A 21,898-nucleotide genomic window follows, 5' to 3' on the forward strand; every position below is an offset into this window, starting at 1 on the left:
TTACAAAAATATAGAATTGATTAATCAATAAATGACCTGACAGTGGAATAGTATTTAAATATCTTTTTAGTGTCATCCTCCTCCTTAATTTCTAATATCTGTCCATTTTCCCATATTCCTCTCAGATTAGATCTACAGCTAGAACCGCAACAGGTGACATCCGGTAGTCATGGAGACAACACAGTGGCTTCCTTAAATTATGGGCTCAAAGGGAGAGATGAAACAGTGAAAGGAAGAAGACAGACCGAAAGAAAGAAAGTGATCTACTGCAGATTGACTGTGACGCCATCTTAACTGACCCACAGGGCAAAGAATCAGAGAGATCTCAGCAGAAGTTCTCAAGTCTTATCTGAGCACAGCAGAGAGTGAATCAAAAGCTCACGCAGGGTACAAAAGTCTGATCTGGGGTCAGCGGGAGGAAATCTATCCTGCAGCACAGCGTCTGAACTCTTCCCATGTAATTAGATCGCTATAGGGTTACTTGTCGTAATTTATAAAAGACACATATATGAGAAACTTGAGCTTTGAGGTGAAAACAGTGGGGCAGAGATCATCCTCTGATAAAAACAAATCCTTCCCATTCAATTTGATGCACTGACAAGTTTCTGTGCTCAAAAAAAAAAAAAAAAGAGCAGAGAACAGGTGCAAAAAGCTACTGAATCACCAGCTGTTGCCCATTCCTCGTGTTTAAAAGGATAGTTTACACACACACACACACACACACACACACACACACACACACACACACACACACACACACACACACACACACACACACACACACACACACACACACACACACACACATTAAATTATGTCATCATTTAAACATTCCAAACTCCAAAAGAAGTAACATAAAAGGCGTACAAACGACTCAAGTCACTATATTCCAATTTAAGCATTTTATTTAAGTAGTCTGTTATATTGTTATAAAGATCTTAATGATTTACATTACAAGATTGTCAGGATCATCAAATGTTTTGCCCATATAAATATCAGCAACTTCACCAAAATACATATTTTTTTGCGATAGGTTTAGCCCTAATAAAACTGGGTTTAGCCCTGGTGTTTTTTCCTCCGTGAGTATGAGCTCAATATTCTCTTATATCATATACAAAAGCCACAAAGTCTGATGTAGCAATCAAATATGATAAAAAAAAAACTTTTTCAGATAAGATTTTGTCAATAAATGGTTATATTAATTTATATATATATATAATTATGTCGATTATATATATTGAGATTATATATATATATTATATACATATATATTAATTATGTGTACAGTATATATATTAAATAAATATATATTTCAGACTCCTTGAACTGCCACCTTATCGTGGTGGAGGGGTTTGAGTACCCGAACGATCCTAGGAGCTATGTTGTCCGGGGCTATATGCCCCTGGCAGGGTCTCCCAAGCCAAACAGGTCCTAGGTGACGGGTCCGACTAAGAGCGGTTCATAAGCCCATTATGAAGCAAATAACAACAAGGACCGAGATGTCGTCTGGCATGGCGCAGCCGGAGGCCCACCATGGAGCCAGGCCCGGACTCGCATGCGAGCACCTGGTGGCCGGGCCTCCCCCCATGGGCTCAGCCTGAAAGAGTGACATGGGGCCGCCCTCCCGTGGGTTCACCACCTGCAGAGGGACCTTAAGGGGCCGGTGCATAGTGGATCGGGTGGCCAAAGGCGGGTGCCATGACGACCCGATCTCTGGACACGGAAACTGGCTTTAGGGACGTGGAACGTCACCTCACTGGCGGGGAAGGAGCCTGAGATTGTGCTCGAGGTTGAGAGGTACAGAATAGAGATAGTCGGGATCACCTCCACGCACGGCTTGGACTCTGGAACCACACTCCTTGAGAGAAGCTGGACTCTCTACCACTCTGGAGTTGCCCATGGTGAGAGGCGGCGGGCTGGTTTGGATTTGCTTACAGCCCCCCAGCTCAGCCGCCATGTGTTGGAGTTCACCCCGGTGAACGAGAGGGTCGCTTCCCTGCGCCTTGTCGTGTGTGCCTATGGGCCGAACGGCAGTACAGAGTACCCGGCCCTCTTGGAGTCTCTGGGAGGGGTGCTGGAAAGCTCTCCGACTGGGGACTTCGTCGTTCTACTGGGGGACTTCAACGCCCGCGTGGGCAGCGACAGTGACACCTGGAGGGGCGTGATTGGGAGGAACAGCCCCCCTGATCTGAACCCGAGCGGTGTTCTGTTATTGGACTTCTGTGCTAGTTACAGCTTGTCCATAACGAACACCATGTTCAAGCATAAGGGTGTCCATCATTGCACGTGGCACCAGGACACCCTGGGCCGGAGGTTGATGATTGACTTTGTGGTCATTTCATCCCACCTCCGACCGTATGTCTTGGACACTCGGGTGAAGAGGGGGCGGAGCTGTCAACTGATCACCACCTGGTGGTGAGTTGGATCCGATGGCGGGGGAGGAAGCTGGACAGTCTCGGGAGACCCAAAAGTACCTTGAGGGTCTGTTGGGAACGTTTGCCCGAGTTCCCTGTCAGAGAGATCTTTAACTCCCACCTCCAGCGGAGCTTCGACCGGATTCAGAGGATGTCTGGAGATATTGAGTCTGAGTGGACCATATTCTCCACGAGGTGGACTCGTTCATCACCCAAGCTGAAGCCACCGAGGTAGTCAAGAAGCTCCTCGGTGGCAAGGCACCGGGGGTGGATAAGATCCGCCCTGAGTACCTCAAAACTCTGGATGTTGTGGAGCTGTCTTGGCTGACACGCCTCTGCAACATTGCGTGGCGGTCGGGGACAGTATCTCTGGGCTGGCAGACCGAGGTGGTGGTCACTCTTTTTAAGAAGGGGGACCGGAGGGTGTGTTCCAACTACAGGGGGGATCACACTTCTCAGCCTCCCCAGGAAAGTCTATGCCAGAGTACTGGAGAGGAGAATTCGGCTGATAGTAGAACCTCGGATTCAGGAGGAACAGTGCGGTTTTCGTCCCGGTCGTGGAACACTGGATCAGTTCTTTACTCTCTCCAGGGTCCAGGAGGGTTCATGGGAGTTCACCCAACCAATCCACATGTGCTTTGAGGATTTGGAGAAGGCATTTGACTGTGTGACTCGTGGGGTTCTGTGGAGGGTGCTCTGGAAGTATGGGGTCCGGGGCCCTTTGCTAAGGGCTGTCCGGTCCCTGTACAACCGGAGCAGGAGCTTGGTTTGCATTGCCGGCAGTATGTCAGACTTGTTCCCGGTCCATGTTGGACTCCGGCAGGGCGGCCCTTTGTCACCGGTTCTGTTCATAATTTTTATGGGCAGAATTTCTAGGCGCAGCCAGGGGCCAGAGGGTGTCCAGTTTGGGGACCACACGATTTTGTCTCTGCTTTTTGCAGATGATGTTGTCATGTTGGCCCCATCAGACCAGGACCTTCAGCATGCACTGGGACGGTTTGCAGCCAAGTGTGAAGCAGCTGGGATGAGAAACAGTACCACCAAATCAGAGGCAATGGTTCTCAGTCGGAAAAGGGTGGCTTACCCACTTCAGGTTGGTGGAGAGTTCCTGCCTCCAGTGGAGGAGTTCAAGTATCTTGGGGTCTTGTTCACGAGTGAGGGAAGGATGGAACAGGAGATTGACAGATGGATCTGTGCAGCTTCTGCAGTGCAGTATGCCGTCGATGTACCGGTCTGTTGTGGTGAAGAAGGAGCTGAGCTGCAAGGCGAAGCTCTCGATTTACCCGTCAATCTACGTTCCTACTCTCACCTATGGTCATGAGCTGTGGAGTTATGACCGAAAGGACAAGATCTCGGATACAGGTGGCCGAAATGAGCTTTCTCCGCATGGTGGCTGGGCGCTCCCTTAGAGTTGGGTGAGGAGCTTTGTCACTCGGGAGGAGCTCAGAGTAGAGCCGCTGCTCCTCCACATCGAGAGGAGCCAGCTGAGGTGGCTCGGGCATCTGTTCCGGATGCCTCCTGGACTCCTTCCCAGGGGGGGGGTGTTCCGGGCGCGTCCCAGCGGGAGGAGACCCCGGGGAAGACCTAGGACACGCTGGAGGGATTATGTCTCTCGGATGGCTTGGGAACGCCTCGGTATCCCTCCGGAAGAGCTGGAGGAAGTGTCTAGGGAGAGGTAAGTCTGAGCATCTCTGCTTAGTTTGCTGCCCCGGATAAGCGTAATAAGATGGATGGATGGATGTATATTTTAGACTATTATTTCATATGTCAGGCTTTACAGGGTTAATTCTCATCAATAATGCAACTCACCATATTTAATACATGCAAACCCAAATGAGATTTAAGAAAGATCTTCTCACACAAATCCATCATATAACTCCAGAAGATTTAGAATATAGAGCTCAAGTACTATCGAAACCACAGTAAATGAGGACTTAATTTTGATTTTGGGCGACTAGACTGCTGGGTGTGAGAGCAGCTTACGGAGTTCTTATCCAGATGATGAGCTTACTGCTGTATTTCTGACTCACTAGTGTGAAGAGCTCCTCCAGAACATGCAGTAAACAGCAGGGAGGATAACATCAGCCAGAGCCAGTGATACAACAGGAGGCGCAGTGCATGCTGGGCCGACAGTGAAGAGAGCGAATCTCAGCTTGAATCTAAAGCCCAACAGGGGTTAAATTAAAAAGAGTATATTCTTAAAAAGTTGTGAACCTTTCCTCCCTTCATTAAACATGGAGAAACACCCATGGTTAAAAATATCACATTCTGCAATAATGCTAGATCACCTACCTCCTTCTTGAAAACCTCTATTGCGCTCGTATACTTTAGCAAACAGGTACAAAGCAGCAAAACAGCCAGCAGAACTTTCCAGGAGGACGATCTTATGAGGAATGAGGTTATGTGTGCGAGTCCCACCTCTGAGGTCACACTCGCACACATTCGTTTACAAGTAGTTTTTCATTCTCAAAGATCTGATAGGGCCACTGTTGCACCACACAGCATTCCAGTGATGTTTCTGTGCACACATTTACACACACTCATCTGTGCACACACTCGAACACTGTCATGTCTTGTCATGTCACAACAGAAACTAAATAAGTACTTTAGACGTACGTATTTGTGAGCTTATACAGTATATAGGAACTTAATGTTAATGTTGTTTGTCTATTTAGATTAGTCTGAAATTCAAAATCAGGGTGGGGTTGTAGATGCAGGAGGCAGTAATGATGGAGAACAGTAGAAAAAGAGCCGAATGGGCTGAGCCGCTCACAAACGCACACACACACACTGAGCTGATGGCTGTCTCTTCCAGTGGATTAAAGGCCACATGTTTAATTGCTTGTTAACAAATGTTTACTGCGCCGTATTGAACTGCACCCATTTCCTGCCAAAAATAGGACCAGAGATCCTGCCAGTCCTACGGCAGCTCACAGAGAGAGGAAGAGAGGAAAATGTATGTGCATTTTACATACAGTTTAATAAATAAATAAAGGACTCTAATATTCCAATAGTCAGAAAACAATCTTCTTAGTTAGCTTGCTAAGGCATATTACTACAGTTCATACTTAGGGTCTGCAATGATAAAACAAGGGGTTCGCAGACAGCTATATAATACAGAAAAAGTTATCTGTGAGACTATTTGAAGTAAGTGTTATCTGTTTAGCATAATATATTATTTAATAATGCACTACCGTTCAAAAGTAGTGTGATTTATAAGACACACTATAATGTTACCAAATATTTAATAAATAATAAATAATTAAAAAAATAATAAAATAAATGCTGTTCTTTTAATCTTTTCATTCATCAAAAATAAAATGAAAAAATGTATCATGGTTTCCACAAAAATATGAAGCAGCACAACTGTTTTTAACATTGATAATAATCAGAAATGTTTTTTGAGCACCAATTAAGGCTTATTAGAGTGATTTCTGAGACTGGAGTAATGATGCTGAAAATTCAGCTTTGCATCACAGGAATAAATTACATTTGAAAATATATTAAAATAGAAACCAGTTATTTTAAATTGTGAAAATATTTCAAAATATTACTGGTCTTTTGTTTGTTTGTTTTTGCTTACCGAACTCAAACTTTTGAATGGCAGTGTATATAATTTTCATTACCTTGAAAATATAGCTCTTTTTATATTGAACGGCTCTAAGTTGCCTGAGTGAGGAGGTCCCTGGGCATGTATAATGTGTAAGTCAAATCATGACTTTTTTTGAGGAAATGTATGCTATTAAATTTAAAAACAATTAGACTTGTGATTTTTACCTAGTATATTATAAAAAAGGTTTAAGAAAATCATAGGCTTACATTGAATGGGGGACATGAGCCATTAAGAGATCAAAATATCATGGGGTGATGGCATGGGCTCTTTTGACTTGGGGCAGTAAGAAACCATCTAGAAACCCAGAGCTCCTTAGCAATGGCATATCCTTGTGCTAAAAACCACCCAGAACACAGTAGCAATCACATAGCAACCACAAAAATCAATCATTTTGAAAAGGCATAACATTGCTTAATCCTTTCCTCGATGTACTGAAGTGTGCTTACAGTTTGAGGTTTGTTTATTCATATCACTAACCCAAGTATGCACAAAGTATAAGCAATAGTAATAGTGATTCTTGTCTTATCAAACGTCTCTACCAAAGTATTGAGCATAAAATCCCAATAGCCCAAAAAAGTTGTAGTGACATTAACATAAATTATCAAAAAATCATTAACTTGTGTAGCCTACAGATAAAGCAGGGCGTGTATGAGCGTGTGAGCATTTCCTCACTGAGTTACATCAGGAGGGGCAAGTTAGGTTATGTTTGCAGGACAGGGTTCAGCACCACATCTGGTACAATCTTGTTTCATTTTCTCTGGTGCTTGTCTTTGACTCACTCTCAGATATTAAAAGTCACAGAACAATATCAGACCTGTCAATCACCTAACATCTTAAAGGGCCTGCTGGCCGACGTCTAAATGTACATCGATACAAATCAGTCTATGAATCTGTCAGTCACTCAGGTCTCATGGGTGGCACTTCTACAATATACAATTCAATATACCCTTTCTTGTATGGAATCTCTCCCTATATACCCGCAGGAATCATAAACAATTATAAAATATTGAATTCACTGTAGCTTTCCCATTTGTCTCAAAGCGCACCATCTCCAAGGCAACCAGCATTGAAAAGTGCTGTGGGGTCCGTATGCTGTCAGAAGAGTGATGGTAGATTTGTGTAACATTAGAAACCAGAACTGTTTAGATGATACAAGTGTGTGTGTGTGCGCGCTTATACAGTTGTAGGAGTACGTATATGCATGTGTGTGAGTACTGTATGTGTGTGTGTGTTTATGGGTGGACAATAAAAACATTAATTTTCATATAAGCACTCCAGGCACAGTACTCTGATCTATGAATCCCTGTGGAGGCAGGGAACACACACACACACAGATCCTCTAATAAAACTCTCTTTAATGGAATGATGGTGTTTAATTATGCCACGGAGTCCCGTTAGGCATGCTGACTCATAAAGACGAGTAGGGTGCACAATAACGCCTGCATGAGTACACGGGTTCACACCAAAACACTCCATTAATATGGTGAAGAGCATAAGTGGACATCAGGTCAGTTTATAATTCTTGGACATTCTTGGCAGTACAGAAGAGGACACTAAGGCAATTATCGAAAAGTGAATTGAAGAACATGGTGGCTGTTGGAAAAGACATCCCAACTTTCAAATAAAAGAAACAATCAATGAACAAAGGCAACATCTAGTTTTGTTATTCTAGATTGCTAGTACAGGCATTTGCTTTTATATCAAATTTAGCAATTATTGTCAAATGATGCACTTTTTGTCATTATTTATTGATAATTGTTGTAAAATACCAAGTTGAGTCTAAAAATCTAAGATCACACTATTTTTCTGGAAATCCTGGAAATTCAAGTTGAAATTTTTATAAACAAGTAAATAAATAAAAATATATTAATAAAAACAGAAAAAGTCCAAACAAATATTTTAAGATCCTGCACTATTTCTAGGGCAATATTAGATTTTTTGTGTTTATTTTTTAATGATTTGTTTTTAAAAATTGGATTTAATTTTCTACACATAATGTATATATATATATATATATATATATATATATATATATATATATATATATATATATATATATATATATATATATATATATATATATATATATATATATATATAGTGCACACACACACACACACACACACACACACACACACACACACACATACAGTGCATGCATATATATGTGTATGTGTGTGTGTGTGTGTGTGTGTGTGTGTGTGTGTGTGTGTGTGTGTGTGTGTGTGCGTGCGTGTTTGCGTGCGTGCGTGTGTGTGCGTATGTGCGTGCGTGCATGTGTGTGTTCTCATGTTTAAAGCTATACTTTTAAACATGAGAAATGGGCAACGGCTGGTGATTCAGTAGCTTTTTGCACCTGTTCTCTGCTCTTTTTCTCTCTCTTTTTGAGCACAGCAACCTGTCAGTGCATCAAATTGAATGGGAAGGATTTGTTTATCAAAGGATGATATCTGTCCCACTGTTTTCACCTCAAAGCTCAACTTTCTCATATGTGTCTTTTACAACAAGTAACCCAAGCAATCTAATTACACAAACACACACACACACACACACACACACACACACACACACACACACACACACACACACACACACACACACACACACACACACACACACACACAATATATATCAATGTAATAATATATATACATATATTATATAACAAAATGTTGAGTTAGATGTTAGATGTGATTAATCGATTTGACACAACTAGATATATATATACATTTAGCCAACAGTTTAAGAGATTTCATTCTTTCTCCATTCAAGTAGATCAAAACTGTGATTTGGAAAAAAGCTGGAAATAGCTGTCCAAGGGCATTATCAAGATGCCCACAGACTGGACTGATGCTGCCATTAAGTGATGTTAGAATGGCTGTATTTACTGGTTGAATGCACAAGAACGCCACCACAATGCTGTAATTGCCAGTGGGCAACCCGGTATTTTTCTTTGACCTACTCATTTACAGAATCATCATGGAAGCCACTGTAATTGTTATTGTAACTAGTTTAGTTTAGTAGTTTGTACACGTTGAAGAGTAAATGTCAAATCTATAGCCTTGTGTGCAGCAATCCAACAAACTCTACTGCCCATACCATTCCCCACTTCTCACTTGCTGTCTCTCCTCAATCCCACTCATGCAATAAAGGCATAAATGTCCAGAAGACCTTTTGAAAATTGTCAAATGCATACATTTTATTTCAACCAGACTGCTTTACTCCAATACATCCCATTTTGATTACAATTTGCAAAGTCAGACGTAGGAACTTGCAATGAAAATGAAATATTAAGTAAGAACAATGCTGCAAATTCAATATTCTAATATTTAATTCTGACATCCAATCAATGAATTCATTGCTGAACTTTTCGACTGGTTGAGGTGATGGACGCAGGTCATCATGCTTGGCAATAAAAGGACAACTTGACTCTATCTCGCAGCTGAAATGCCTCAGTGCATCGCAACTCTGCAATCTCACTCATCTCTCCCCACAGTTACAAAGAACCACATCAATAATGTTTGCACCAAGCGCAGCTGGATAAAAATACACCACCTTTGGTAACCCAAAGCGATGAGAACTTGTCTTCTCCACACTCTCATCATGCCTGCGTCTATCTCTCCATCTCTCTTGCACCTACTGTAGGGAAACGACAGAACTTCATTTCATTACCTATGAAGGCACGGCATCAAAGAAACTACAGTGCGCTCCTCACTCAACGTTAGTTGCCACGGCAACAATACAATGAACATTATAAAGCTAATAAATAGTGAGGAGGAGGAGGAGGAGGAGGAGGAGGAAGATGGAAAAAAAAGAAGATAGGGTGAACGAAAGCATGAAAATGTGAGATCTATTCCTGGAGCTGCAGAGAGAGGACTTCAATGCCTTTACTGTGATTTCAGCTCTGATCCGTGGCTTCAATCACAACAGCGCTTGGAATGTATGTCTTGGCCTCTCAGAGGAGATGCTAACATGTGATTCCAGTGATGGCGCCTTTTTTTTTTTTTTACATCATATGCCAGCAGAATTAAATAAAAGTACCATCAACAGAAGGCACTGCTAGATGTTGATAACCTACAAATCTGCTTCTGTTCCAGGCAAGAAGGCAAAGAACCTCAGAACTTCACACTACCAGATGAAACACCTCAGAAACCCCTTGAAATTTGCCACCATACAAAGTCCTGCGACAGTGGGACAGAAGACACGTGTATTAGGGCAGACCAACAGGGAGCCGCCATCAAAGAGAAGAGGAGAGCACCCCTCCATTTGAAAAGCCCCCTGTTAGACTGGAGAGTGACTGAGATGAAAAGGCCCTTTTCACAGTGGAGACCTGGCAAACAGAGATATAAACTTCCCTGTAGTGGCAAAAGGGTTTTGAATGCAACAGTGATATTTCCTTCACCATCCATCACCATTTGCCTTCCTTAAGAGATTGCTTGTCTTGTACAGAGGGAATGATGTATAATGTGGCCAGGGAGAGTCATGTACTGTAACTCACAGGCCAAATGAGGCTTTAGTTTAAGGGTTGCCGGGACCTTCAGCCACACACATCCACAGGTAGGGAGAATTTCAGGAGCGATACAGAAGAAATTATGGCATCCTTTGGGATCTATATAAGTGATTGAGTTTAATAAATGGTACAAAAGTTTGAGGATGAAAAAATTCAAAATCAACTTTTTTTGCCACACCTGCCAATGGGGAGTGTATTTACCAGCCATAAATACTTACCAATCCATGAAAATAATTGTGCATTATTTTATCATTTTTTATACAATATAATATAGTATAATAATATAATATAATTAATATGTAAACATATATATTTTTAAAAATATGTATTTTTATAAGTAAAAAAATAAGATAATTACATTATAAAAGAAACATATTATCATATATATATTACCTTATACATTACATGTGTGTGTGTGTGTGTGTGTGTGTGTGTGTGTGTGTGTGTGTGTGTGTGTGTGTGTGTGTGTGTATGTACTTTTTATGGCTGATAAGAAACTATTTAATATATATATATATTAAATACTTTCTTATCAGCCATAAAAAGTACTAGACAATATTTAGTAATATTTTTTAATTAATATAATATAATAGTAATTGTAACATCTGTCTATCTATCTATCTATCTATCTATCTATCTATCTATCTATCTATCTATCTATCTATCTATCTATCTATCTATCTATCTATCTATCTATCTATCTATCTATCTATCTATCTATCTATCTAAAAAAAAGTACAATTTATTTATCAAATTTGAGAAATAATTACATTATCATTGAAAATAATATATACTGTATTTATAACTGCAATACTTGAATTATCATAATATCACAACTAATTCTCCTGAGTTAGTGAGTCAGACTCTATCTTTATGTGAAACCGTACCTGCCGCAAAAACGTCAAAAAGACGCATCATTATTTTGTTTCTCATATTGATCCTCTTAATGAGAGTTATTTCACATCTGGTGGAAAAATAAAAAATGCTAATGAAAAAAATCCTTGATTGTCAAAAGTATATTTTTACTGGACAACTCACAAATAACTGTTTTATTTACTCACCAAACACAATTATTTCTAACAAGTGGTGTGTTCATTTTGGATGCTACCTGACTGCAGGAGGAAAGTAAAAATTGCACTTAACAAAGGTAGCTATTGCAACATCCCCCCTGTTACCGTATCTAAACTAAAAGAGCAAACTTGGCAAAAGTGAATAAGCACTAACTCTTATAATTAGATTCTCTCTCTCCCACCTCCCTACTTTCCCCCTATTTCTCTGAACACATGCGTCAGGGGATCAGGGTGCCAGACAAGCATGTGCGAAGCATTAGTGAAATCCAACGGACTGCAAAGTACACCAGCGTCACCATGACTACCCCACCTCAGCACCAGGATGACATCGCCATGGAAACAGCATCAACTGCCCACTCGACCAGCAGTGCCGTAGGTGGATGCTGAGGAAATGACAGCAAAACCGCCCGTGCCAAAACACTGACGTTTGCTGAGATGGTGCGTTTGCAGAGGGCCTTGTGCAGAACCTCCCTGTGTCGCTCTCTGAATGCAGTATTTTTACAAACAACTCAGACCGAGGACATTCCCACATGCTCTGATGCTGGCTGCTGCTTTCATACCGTGCCGAGTAGCTGAGCGGCACTTTAAAATGCTGTTCAAGCCGTTAAAATGTGGTTTGATGAGTAATTCAGTCACACTTTTACAGTAGTGCTGCTCAAAGCAGCGGGAATCACTCCATTGCTGGCACAAGCAAATCAAGAGAGAGGCTTCCTGCTGAAATTAACATGTCTGTATGAGAGACGCAGGGGGGTCGGCTGGGTTATCCAGCCGGTGATATCATTGGCTGAAATGCCCATAGAAACACCTCCCCTGTGAACAGAAAGCGAACCTGTCCCAAAGCTACTATTGTTTGTTTACTCAAGACACTTTCATAACGCTTTATTCTTAATGCATGTCAGCAGTTTTCTCAAATTGTGTCTTTCTTATTTGTCTTAAGGGATTTTAAGAGAAATCTTTGTCCTCTAGACCAACAAGATGAGAAGAGTCGTACCAGTGAGGCCGTAGTCTTCGGCGGATCCGGTTGAGCAGTTGGCAGGGCTGATGGGGGGGCTGGCGGGGGGGCTGGTGCTGAAGCTGGCGTAGCCAAGAGATGAGCTGACCTCCGAGGGCTCACAGCTGTGGTTCTGTAGGGGTTTCTGGACGTCCTGGGAGGAGGACAGCGAAGTCCGTTGCTTTGGCTATGACAAGAAAGAGTGAAATTTTAGCATTAGTCACTTAAAAAGTAAATTTTATATTAGCTAAGATGATACGATCTCCAAAGCGATCGTAACCAATTACTGGCTGCTGGAGTCATCTAGAAGAGAGAGAAATTTCTGGACTGTGAATATGAGCGACACAGCATAAATGTGTGGTTTATAATTCAACTTCAAGAGCAGCAGACTGAGTTTGGACATGATTCACCAGAAATTTTAATCAAGCTTGTTTTTGAGCAAAAATTAAAGTGTGAGTGTAAGTAGCAATTGTGAGATACTGTATATAGTCGCAATAGACATAGTGGCAATAGCAAGATATGAAGTCATAGTTATGGGAAACTGCTAAATAAAAAGTCAAACTGTGAGAAAAATTAACTATGAGAAATAGTTGTAATTTTGAGAAAGTTGCAATTATGAGAAATAGTTGCAAGTGTGAGAAAGATGCAATTGTGAAATATATAGTCACAATGGAAATAGTTGCAATAGTAAGAAGTTATAATTATGGGAAACTGAAAAATATAAGGTCAAATTGTGAGAGATAAATTAAATACGAGAAATGGTCACAATCGTTAGAAATTCGCAACAGCCTTTTATATTTCCATAAATGACTCCAATCGTAATAAAAAGAAAATTTTAATGGTACCCATGCAAAACGATCCACAAATGTTGTGGACTGTTGTCAGGGTGTTGCTACACAGTTGCTGAGGTGTTCTGTCTGGCTGTTAACATGTTCCTGTGCATTTGCTAGATGTCCTGCATAGTTGGTGATAGGCCCAAATCAATATCTCCCACCCCCAAGTTTGTATGAAATTCTGATGCTTGCTTTCACTAACGATTTCTGCAAATACATCCCAACAAAAATCAAGTGCACTACACAATAGAGTTTGTCTACAGTAGAGAAGTAAGCCTGTAAGTAGGAGGTGGAATAGATGTGCGATACATATTGCTCAGCGAGAGGGAGAGACAGAGTGAGATAGGAGAGAAAACGGCAAAAGGAGATGACTATGTGCAGAGTCAAGCAGTTGTATAACCACAGGAAGCCTTACATCATCATCTTTGCTTTCAGTTGCATCACAGGTGTCCAAAATGGCAAATTAATTATTATGCATGAGAAAAATGTCTCTGATTTAAGTGATTTAATTTCACACGCACTTGGCAGAAAACTGGCTCCACTTGAAACCAGTGCTAAAAATCATAGCGCAAACAAGATTGAAGTAAAGAGAGGGTGAACTGTGGTTATATTTAATAAAAAAAAAATGATACATAATAAATACATTTAAAGCAAAGGTTTTTTTGAGCCCGATCTCACAGGAAAACGTACAAATTCTACGAGGTGGCTTATTCGTACGAATTCATACGACCTGGCTCGTACGAATTTTTGCAAAATCGTACATATTTTACGATTTGGCCAATTCGTGTGAATTCATACGAATGACCAACCCCTGACCCCGCCCCTAAACCTACCCATCACGTGGGTTTAGACAAATCGTACAAATTCGTACGAGCTAGGTCGTACGAATTAGTAGGAATTAGCCAACTTTTTATCATTCGTACGAATTCGTACGAATTGGTCATGAGATAGCGTTGGTTTTTTTACTGTACGTGCTTCAACCAGCCTTAAATCAATTTTCTTTCTTGTGTCATTGTTTAATAATGTACAACATGACTGCAGCTTACCTCTAAAGGCCTCCAACCAAAGTAGATCTCACCACGTTTCTACGACCTGTTCGCAATATAATTCTTAAAGATGTTCTTGTGACTAGACTAGCTCAGTGTTGGAAAACTGATTCTTATTCTTTCCTCTCGGGGTGGTTAAATATATATATATAAAAAAAAAAGAGGTTAGCAAGAAAAAAGGCTAACAGATCGATTTTCAGTGGGAGAAATAATTCTTTGTCTCTTTTATATACAAAACAGATATTTTTCTTTACATACTATGGTACTTAAGTTCTTCTTTGCTTATGTTTTGTGTTTGTTTCTGCAATTTTGTTTTTCATTTGCATCCGTTTGATTCCTCTGTATTTTTATTTGCTCATTTCATGCAAAGTGATTATTATTATCATTATACCAAGCAGATATTTGAGTGCATTTTTTTGATTTCATGTATACTTTATTTATTTTACTGAGAAACACTGCTCACTATTAATGCTTTTCAATACCACCTGAATGAATTTTTAAAAATCCTGCAGCACTCAGTTACCATTTTCTGTTGGAAAAGAGGTGATAAAGATAGTTGAGCAAATGTGCATATTTGACTATGCACAGCTACCAGTTTAGCCCGAATCTGCAAATTCAGGCAATTTTCATTTTGTTGTCAAACACACCTTGTGTCAGGAAGTGCTGCTAATGAACCTGTTACTCACACACAGACTTGCTGTCTCTCACCATGAACTCCTAATGAGTCTGTCATGGCTGACTGTAGTTAAATTAAAAAACAAAACATGCCTGTTCATCAAACACACCCACTGTCTCCTCTAATAATGTTCTACAGCAGTCTCACACACACACACTTTGACAGATTTCTCTCCAAGGTGGGGATAAAGAAGCACACATGGTAGACTTGCACACACGTGCATGTGTGGCTGCACGTTAGCTAACTAACACTACCTTCATTACGCAGGGCATTATTCGGCGAATGAGTACAGAGTGAGAAATTGTGCGCTAATTTATGGATGGTAATTATGATAATTATTCAGTGGGCTTTGGGATCGCGGGGCAATAAATGCTACTAACGCGACTGTTTCACCTCCCAGTGGGGCATTCAGCACATTTAGGAATGCAGTACTGTCAATGCGTATGCAGATCACATTCAGCTCAAATCTCGGAGCGAGAATTTATAATTACGGAGAAACATTCAGCATTGATTTTATATGCTCATCTGGTTTGGGAAATACGTTGAGTGACACAGGGTGTTGATCTACCATCTGCAGAAGGATCTCTGGGTGCATCTCTTGACACTTGTCAAGAACGTGTTTGAGTCAAATTCTCATTACTATAATGTGGGAAAAACTCTAATTCGTTCTCATAATGTGGGGGGGGGGGGAATTACAAATATATTACAGTGTAAACCATAATGCTCGAAATAATTAATTGGTTTGAGTAGGGTAAATTAGTTACATCGAATTAACTTTTATGAGTATTTAGAACTTCCTTTTTCTTTTGAGTTCACAAAACTGACACATTTTAAGTAATATGAGTTGTTTAATTGTTTTGAGTTTTATGAACTTGTTTCATAAAACTCACTGGTTCTCAACCAGAGGCATTCATCAAACATAAAAGGGTGACTTATTAAATTATATTTAAGAAAATGTAGCTTAATTAAAATGTTAAAAACATCAAGAGGTAAACTGAAATTATATATATTCCCCCCTCAAGTTATTTTTATTGAAGAACATAGAGAATCAGAATCTTGAATCTTCTGGAATCAAAAAATGTATCATGATTAATTAATTTAATTAAATGTACAGTGTCAACAGTATCAAGCTCCTAGCATCTGTTAACAACAACAGAAAAAAAAAGTACATATAAAAACAAGCAGTGATGATGTCATTATTACACCAGAAATACTGGACAACAATGGGCCTTTGAGTTTTGTTTTTGTGCAGTAATGAGAATTTGGGAATGTAGAATTTAGAAAATGTGTTTAATTGTCATGAGAAAAAAGTTTTTATTTTATTTTATCTTTGGCCTGAAATATGACCAAAACAAAGTTTGCAAAGCTAAAAAATATTTCATGATATCATAACTCTGTATACGCCTTGTACTGTGATCAGTTGATTTAATCACAAGCTTTTGCTTTTATCGTGATAATGTCAATTTACACTGTCATTAAAGAACTGCTGTGCTGATGATTTTTTATTTTCACATTCTCCCTTTGCACACTAGCTGATCCACAGAGGGTGTGGATGTGAATTTGAAAGTGCCCCAATGATTCACACAAGACTGTAGCCTGTTTTCAAGGCTGGTTTATAATACTGAGTGCCGCAAGCAGTTTATTCATCCAGATAAAGATGCAGATTGAGCAACCTTGATGCATATAGAGCAACACTTCTATCAACATTCCTCTTGTTCGCCCTCCACCTCACACACAAACACACACACTTTCACTCATTTCAATACAACTACCGTCTCCATGACAACGGAGGCAAAGCTGCAAGAACACCGCAATAACAACAACATTACCAAATATAGAGTTCCTGTTGCTAAAAAAAGACAACAGGAACACACTCAGCAAAGGGGGAGGGGCTGCTATTCATTACAAATTGAGACTGCAAAGTTTTACAACACCTTTTAACCTTAAATGATCCTTAAACAAGCAACACCAGAAGAAATCATGACAAATGAAAGGAATAGTTCAACAAAAATGACATTTACATCATCATTTATCTCATTAACCTCATTACCAAAACCTATATATATATATACAACAGTTCGTTCTGGTTCTCGAATCTGATTGGCCATGTGATATTCCCCCAGTTTCAACACTGAAACCGTTTCACCGTTTGTATCACTCTGCTTACGGCGACTGTCAAGTTTTTAGGCAAGAATGTAGCTATTTAGACCTCAAATATGTGACCATATATAAACATAGCGCCTATTTTACAGTTTGTTTAGAGGCCAGGCCAACCAGCGGCCGCTCAGTGCTCACATACCCGCAGAGAACAGCGTCATCTCGGACAGTCCTTCTGGAATTTTCCACTGGCTCTGATGTAGATAGTGGTTTAACATTATATATAATTCATTTGGGGTAAATCTTTGGTCTTACTTGTTCCAGAGCAAATCGATTTTGGTTAGGGGAAAATTAAGTTTCATAACTTTATATTTAGGCTATATTTAACTTAAATCCTGTACTAGAGCGCTGCTTTTGTACGTTTGACTGAATTGTTTGCTTGTGTTTATTTCTTTTTGTCTTTTATAATGGCTATTGTTGTTCATTTAAATATTGTTGTTCAATAAATATTATTTTATATAAATAATATGGAATATTTGGTATTGAGAAAGGGTCCGTTAGTGATTGTGAAACAGATTTTCTATAATGGATTTACTATTAAGACATCAACCTGAAGAATGAATGCTATATCAGATGCAGGTAATACACTAATTTAGTCCATCTCTCTCTTATAATACCATAATATTCTACATAATACAATAAGCTTTAATGAAGCGACTCCACGTTCCTTCATTACCTTGTTGTTTCTTATTTACTCCCTTGTGCCGTCGACTGTTGTATAAACGCAATATCGTATTAGCAGTGTAATATGGCTGTATATCAGCACGCTGTGATTACCTACGGCCGATATATAGCCATATCGCACTGCTACTCGTGTGATATTGCTCATAAACATATGTACATGTAATAAACATATTTATGAGTGAAATATCCTTTTAAAAAGGCAATAAAAGAAAGTAAGACAAACTTGGAGAGGTAAAAATTCACGCAGCTGGTGCTTCATGCTGTGTTTGTTTGTATCATATACGAAGACCTCCATGATATTAGCATCATGAAAAACTCAAAACTCAAGGGGCTATGGGCATGAAATATGCAATCTGCATCATTTAGCTTGTCACCATTTCATCAGTGTTACAGTTTAATCACCAGAGTGGTTTTCAACATCCAGCTGAGCGCATGAAATTATCTTTTATTCCTGAGTTGCTATTAAAGAAAAAATTTAGAATATGTTATGAGCACAGGGCTTCGAGAGCCCACAGGAACATTTCAGCACAAGACACATAGCACAAGGTCACTGATGAGTGTGTGTGGGCTACACTGACTTTTAGTTTACTCACAGTGCAAACACTCACATTTGATCACACTGTCAATTAAACACTTCTTAATTTAAACTCCTTGTGTCTCACTAGTACACTCCCACACACACTTCAAAGGTCAATAAAAATCAGAAAAGATACATCATAATGTCATGACCCTCTCCAACCAACCACTCCAGTGGCAGCAACCTGGTTGTGTTCACAGATCCTCTAATGCACCGCCATCAAATTTCAATTTTGAATTTTAATTTCACAACAGTTGTGAGGGAAAACTAGCAGGTCGGTGGCTGTGAGAGTTCTCTGTAATGTGTGAATTCAGTCCGATAGCTGCACTTCACATCAAGAGGCATTTTGACAGCTTTGAGTATCTCTCTCTCTCATCAGAGGCTGATATTCTGTCTTCTAAAAGACTGATGTCTTCCCACTGCATTCGTTTCTTGCGGTAATGTCTGTCATTAAAATAGACAAAAGCTATGTAGATGCTTAGTAACAACACAAACCCTGTCAGTTGTAAGTCTTTGAAAATTATATTTCAAACGTAACCAAAACTACTTTTAGCTCAGAAACTTGAACTTGCCAAACTGAGTGCATCGTTTCTCTTCAACTAAATCCAGTTGTGCTCATAAATTTACACGCCCACTGCTGAATATATCTTGTTTACATACAGTAGGCCTATGCACGCACACACACGTGCACACACACATTCGCAAACAAGTATTTTATATAGCCTATATTTATATACATAAATATTATTAAGTATTTAGTGATCTATATAAATATATTCAAATGTTTACAGAATATATTAAATTGTTATATATATATATATATATATATATATATATATATATATATATATATATATATATATATATATATATATATATATATATATATATATATATATGACTATATTAAATATATTAGATTACAATTGATATTAAAATTGGTAACATTTTATTTATAACCCAAACTAATTTTTTTTTCAAAATTAAAAATGTAATTGGAAACAAAAATCTCACATTTTCATATATATACATATAATATACTATTTGTCTACTACACATACATATTTATTAGCATATCCAACACTTTTCAGAATCAGTGCTGTATATTTTGTATGTGTGTGTGTGTGTGTGCTTTTTTTTTTATCTCTGTCATTAAAGAGGAACACAGTGAAGGTTCTGTTATCAAACGTTCACCAGGATCTTGCACTGTCAGAAAGGGCAGCAAGATTATCAGAACCACTTACAGCTAAATTAATCACAGTTGGGCTTCAACACAGATAAACTGTATGCCACACACACAAACTAAAGCACCTAAAGATCTGTGCCTTTATGTGCAAGATAAAGGAAAGCGACTTCCTGTGGCCGTTTACACTCTAAACCTATGAGGGAAACACTCACCAGGTTGTTTTTCTGTTTGGTTGATCTTAATATCCGAGGTATTTGCACAGTTATTCAAAGCAGTTTTGCCAAATCAAATGTCAATACATTTACATTGAAGCTGACAGAATAGTCTTATGACAGTTTTGTATTTTGTGCTCTTTAACCTCAGTATTTAAAAGTATTTATACTCTTTTCCAAGAAACCTAAATGAGAAAGCACACACTTGATTACAGAAATGCAGTATTTAGCTCAGCAGTATAACAGTGGTTATGTTTATGTGCGTGCGTGCGTGTGTGTGCATGTAAATATAGCTGATAAAGCATCAAGAGGATTTTCTGTCCCCACTACAGTTCAAGAGCTCCTACTGTCAACATTCATGCACACAAAAGAACACATTTCACTGTCATTCTGCTTTTCTACAAAGGTTAATTGCATTTTTTTATACCAAATTTAATTACGCATTGTCCTCTGCCAGGCCCATTCAGATCAAGAATCAATTCTTTACCGGAAAGCCTTGTTAAACAAGAAATTAAATTAGGTAAAACACAATTGTTACAATGTCCAAAAAAGCAGTTTTAGAATAATACAGGTCTGTTTCAAGACCTACTCTAGTGAACTGCCTGCTGTTCAAATGGAATGTCAGAAGTGATAAGAACCCAAAATTCTTTGTATTTTAATGTTTAAAAGGGAACTGTCTTGTTAGCTTAGCAAAATTGTAATGTTAAACTCTAATGGAATCAACTGATTCCAAAACAGTTTGAAATTAGCATGTTGCTAAGCTAACAAGACGGCACACACTAATATTGAGTGAAATGTTTTAGTTTCTGATTAATTGAAGACATCTTGGATGTTTTTTTTGTTTTTTTCACTTAGCTTGTTGTACTGCTTTCTGGGAATGTCTTCATCACAAAGACCTCTTGAAAGTGTGTGCTTTAGATTTTGACCAAAATAAGATATCATAATTATGCTGTCACTATAGGCTGCTCACTCAGTTTTGGAATATAGCTTATATTTGTAGAATAGAATAGAATAGAATAGAATAGAATAGAATAGAATAGAATAGAATAGAATAGAATAGAATAGAATAGAATAGAATAGAATAGAATAGAATAGAATAGAATAGAATAGAATGGAATGTATTTGTCTTACGATTGTGAGCTTATGCTGCCTAAAAATGCTGTCTAGGTATGCAGTTCAATAGGTTTTGGAACAAAGCTTATATACTGTATCATCGCTGCCAGGTGGAAAACTTGGATCTCCAAAAACACATTGTCAAAGTTGACATTGCGGCTTTATATATGGTCAGACACTTGCATGTGTCATTCGATCATTAACATTTTACCAAAACCTCAAATGGAGTTACGAGGTTAACTTTTGTACATACGTGTTTTGTCCGTCATCAGAACGGCCGCATCTGAGGCAGTAAGTGCATCGCGTTACGTTTTCATCAACTTTACTGTACTTTAAAAGTTTACTGTAGCTATGTGGGCGCTCAGTTTTTTCTGTCATTTGGCCAAAATCTCATGTTATTAAAAATGAAGTGCTACACCAAGACAGTATTGGCTATGATTCGAGAGCAAATGCTAGACTAAGACACTCTTCACTACTCCTCAAATACATAAAACATAAGCATTTATACAGTGTATCTAGAGTAAAGAAAATGCTGGCTTAGTCAAATAACCAGCTCTTTACATTGCAAACAAGCAAAATGGTCAAAACTGCGTGCGGCACTTCATTCATGATTGAAGCGGGGTTAACCGACATTTTAAATGAAGGAAAAGGTCTCCCTGGAGTAGCTTGAGGTTAAGTATCTTGACTGAGGACAGCTCAAAGACTTACCACCTTACAGTTACCAGCCCAGGTCATTTACCTCTTACACCTCCTTATAAATGGACACTTAATCAATGGTGCCTTATGCTTTGATTTAAATGAAGCTAGAGGCTAATG

At 39.0% G+C, this 21,898-nt stretch overlaps 1 protein-coding gene across 6 annotated transcripts in view; it reads right to left on the bottom strand.

Moving 5' to 3' along the window:
• Positions 1-21,898, bottom strand: part of anks1b (ankyrin repeat and sterile alpha motif domain containing 1B) — a 162,887-nt gene that overhangs the window by 58,416 nt on the left and 82,573 nt on the right. For all 6 annotated transcript variants that reach the window (XM_081362771.1, XM_081362772.1, XM_081362774.1 and 3 more), the window contains one exon: positions 12,599-12,785. In XM_081362771.1, coding sequence (XP_081218897.1) covers positions 12,599-12,785 — 187 coding nt within the window. The remainder of the gene's footprint in view (positions 1-12,598; positions 12,786-21,898) is intronic.

Source organism: Scardinius erythrophthalmus, assembly GCF_964197995.2.
Source record: "Scardinius erythrophthalmus genome assembly, chromosome: 4".
NCBI classification, from domain to species: domain Eukaryota; kingdom Metazoa; phylum Chordata; class Actinopteri; order Cypriniformes; family Leuciscidae; genus Scardinius; species Scardinius erythrophthalmus.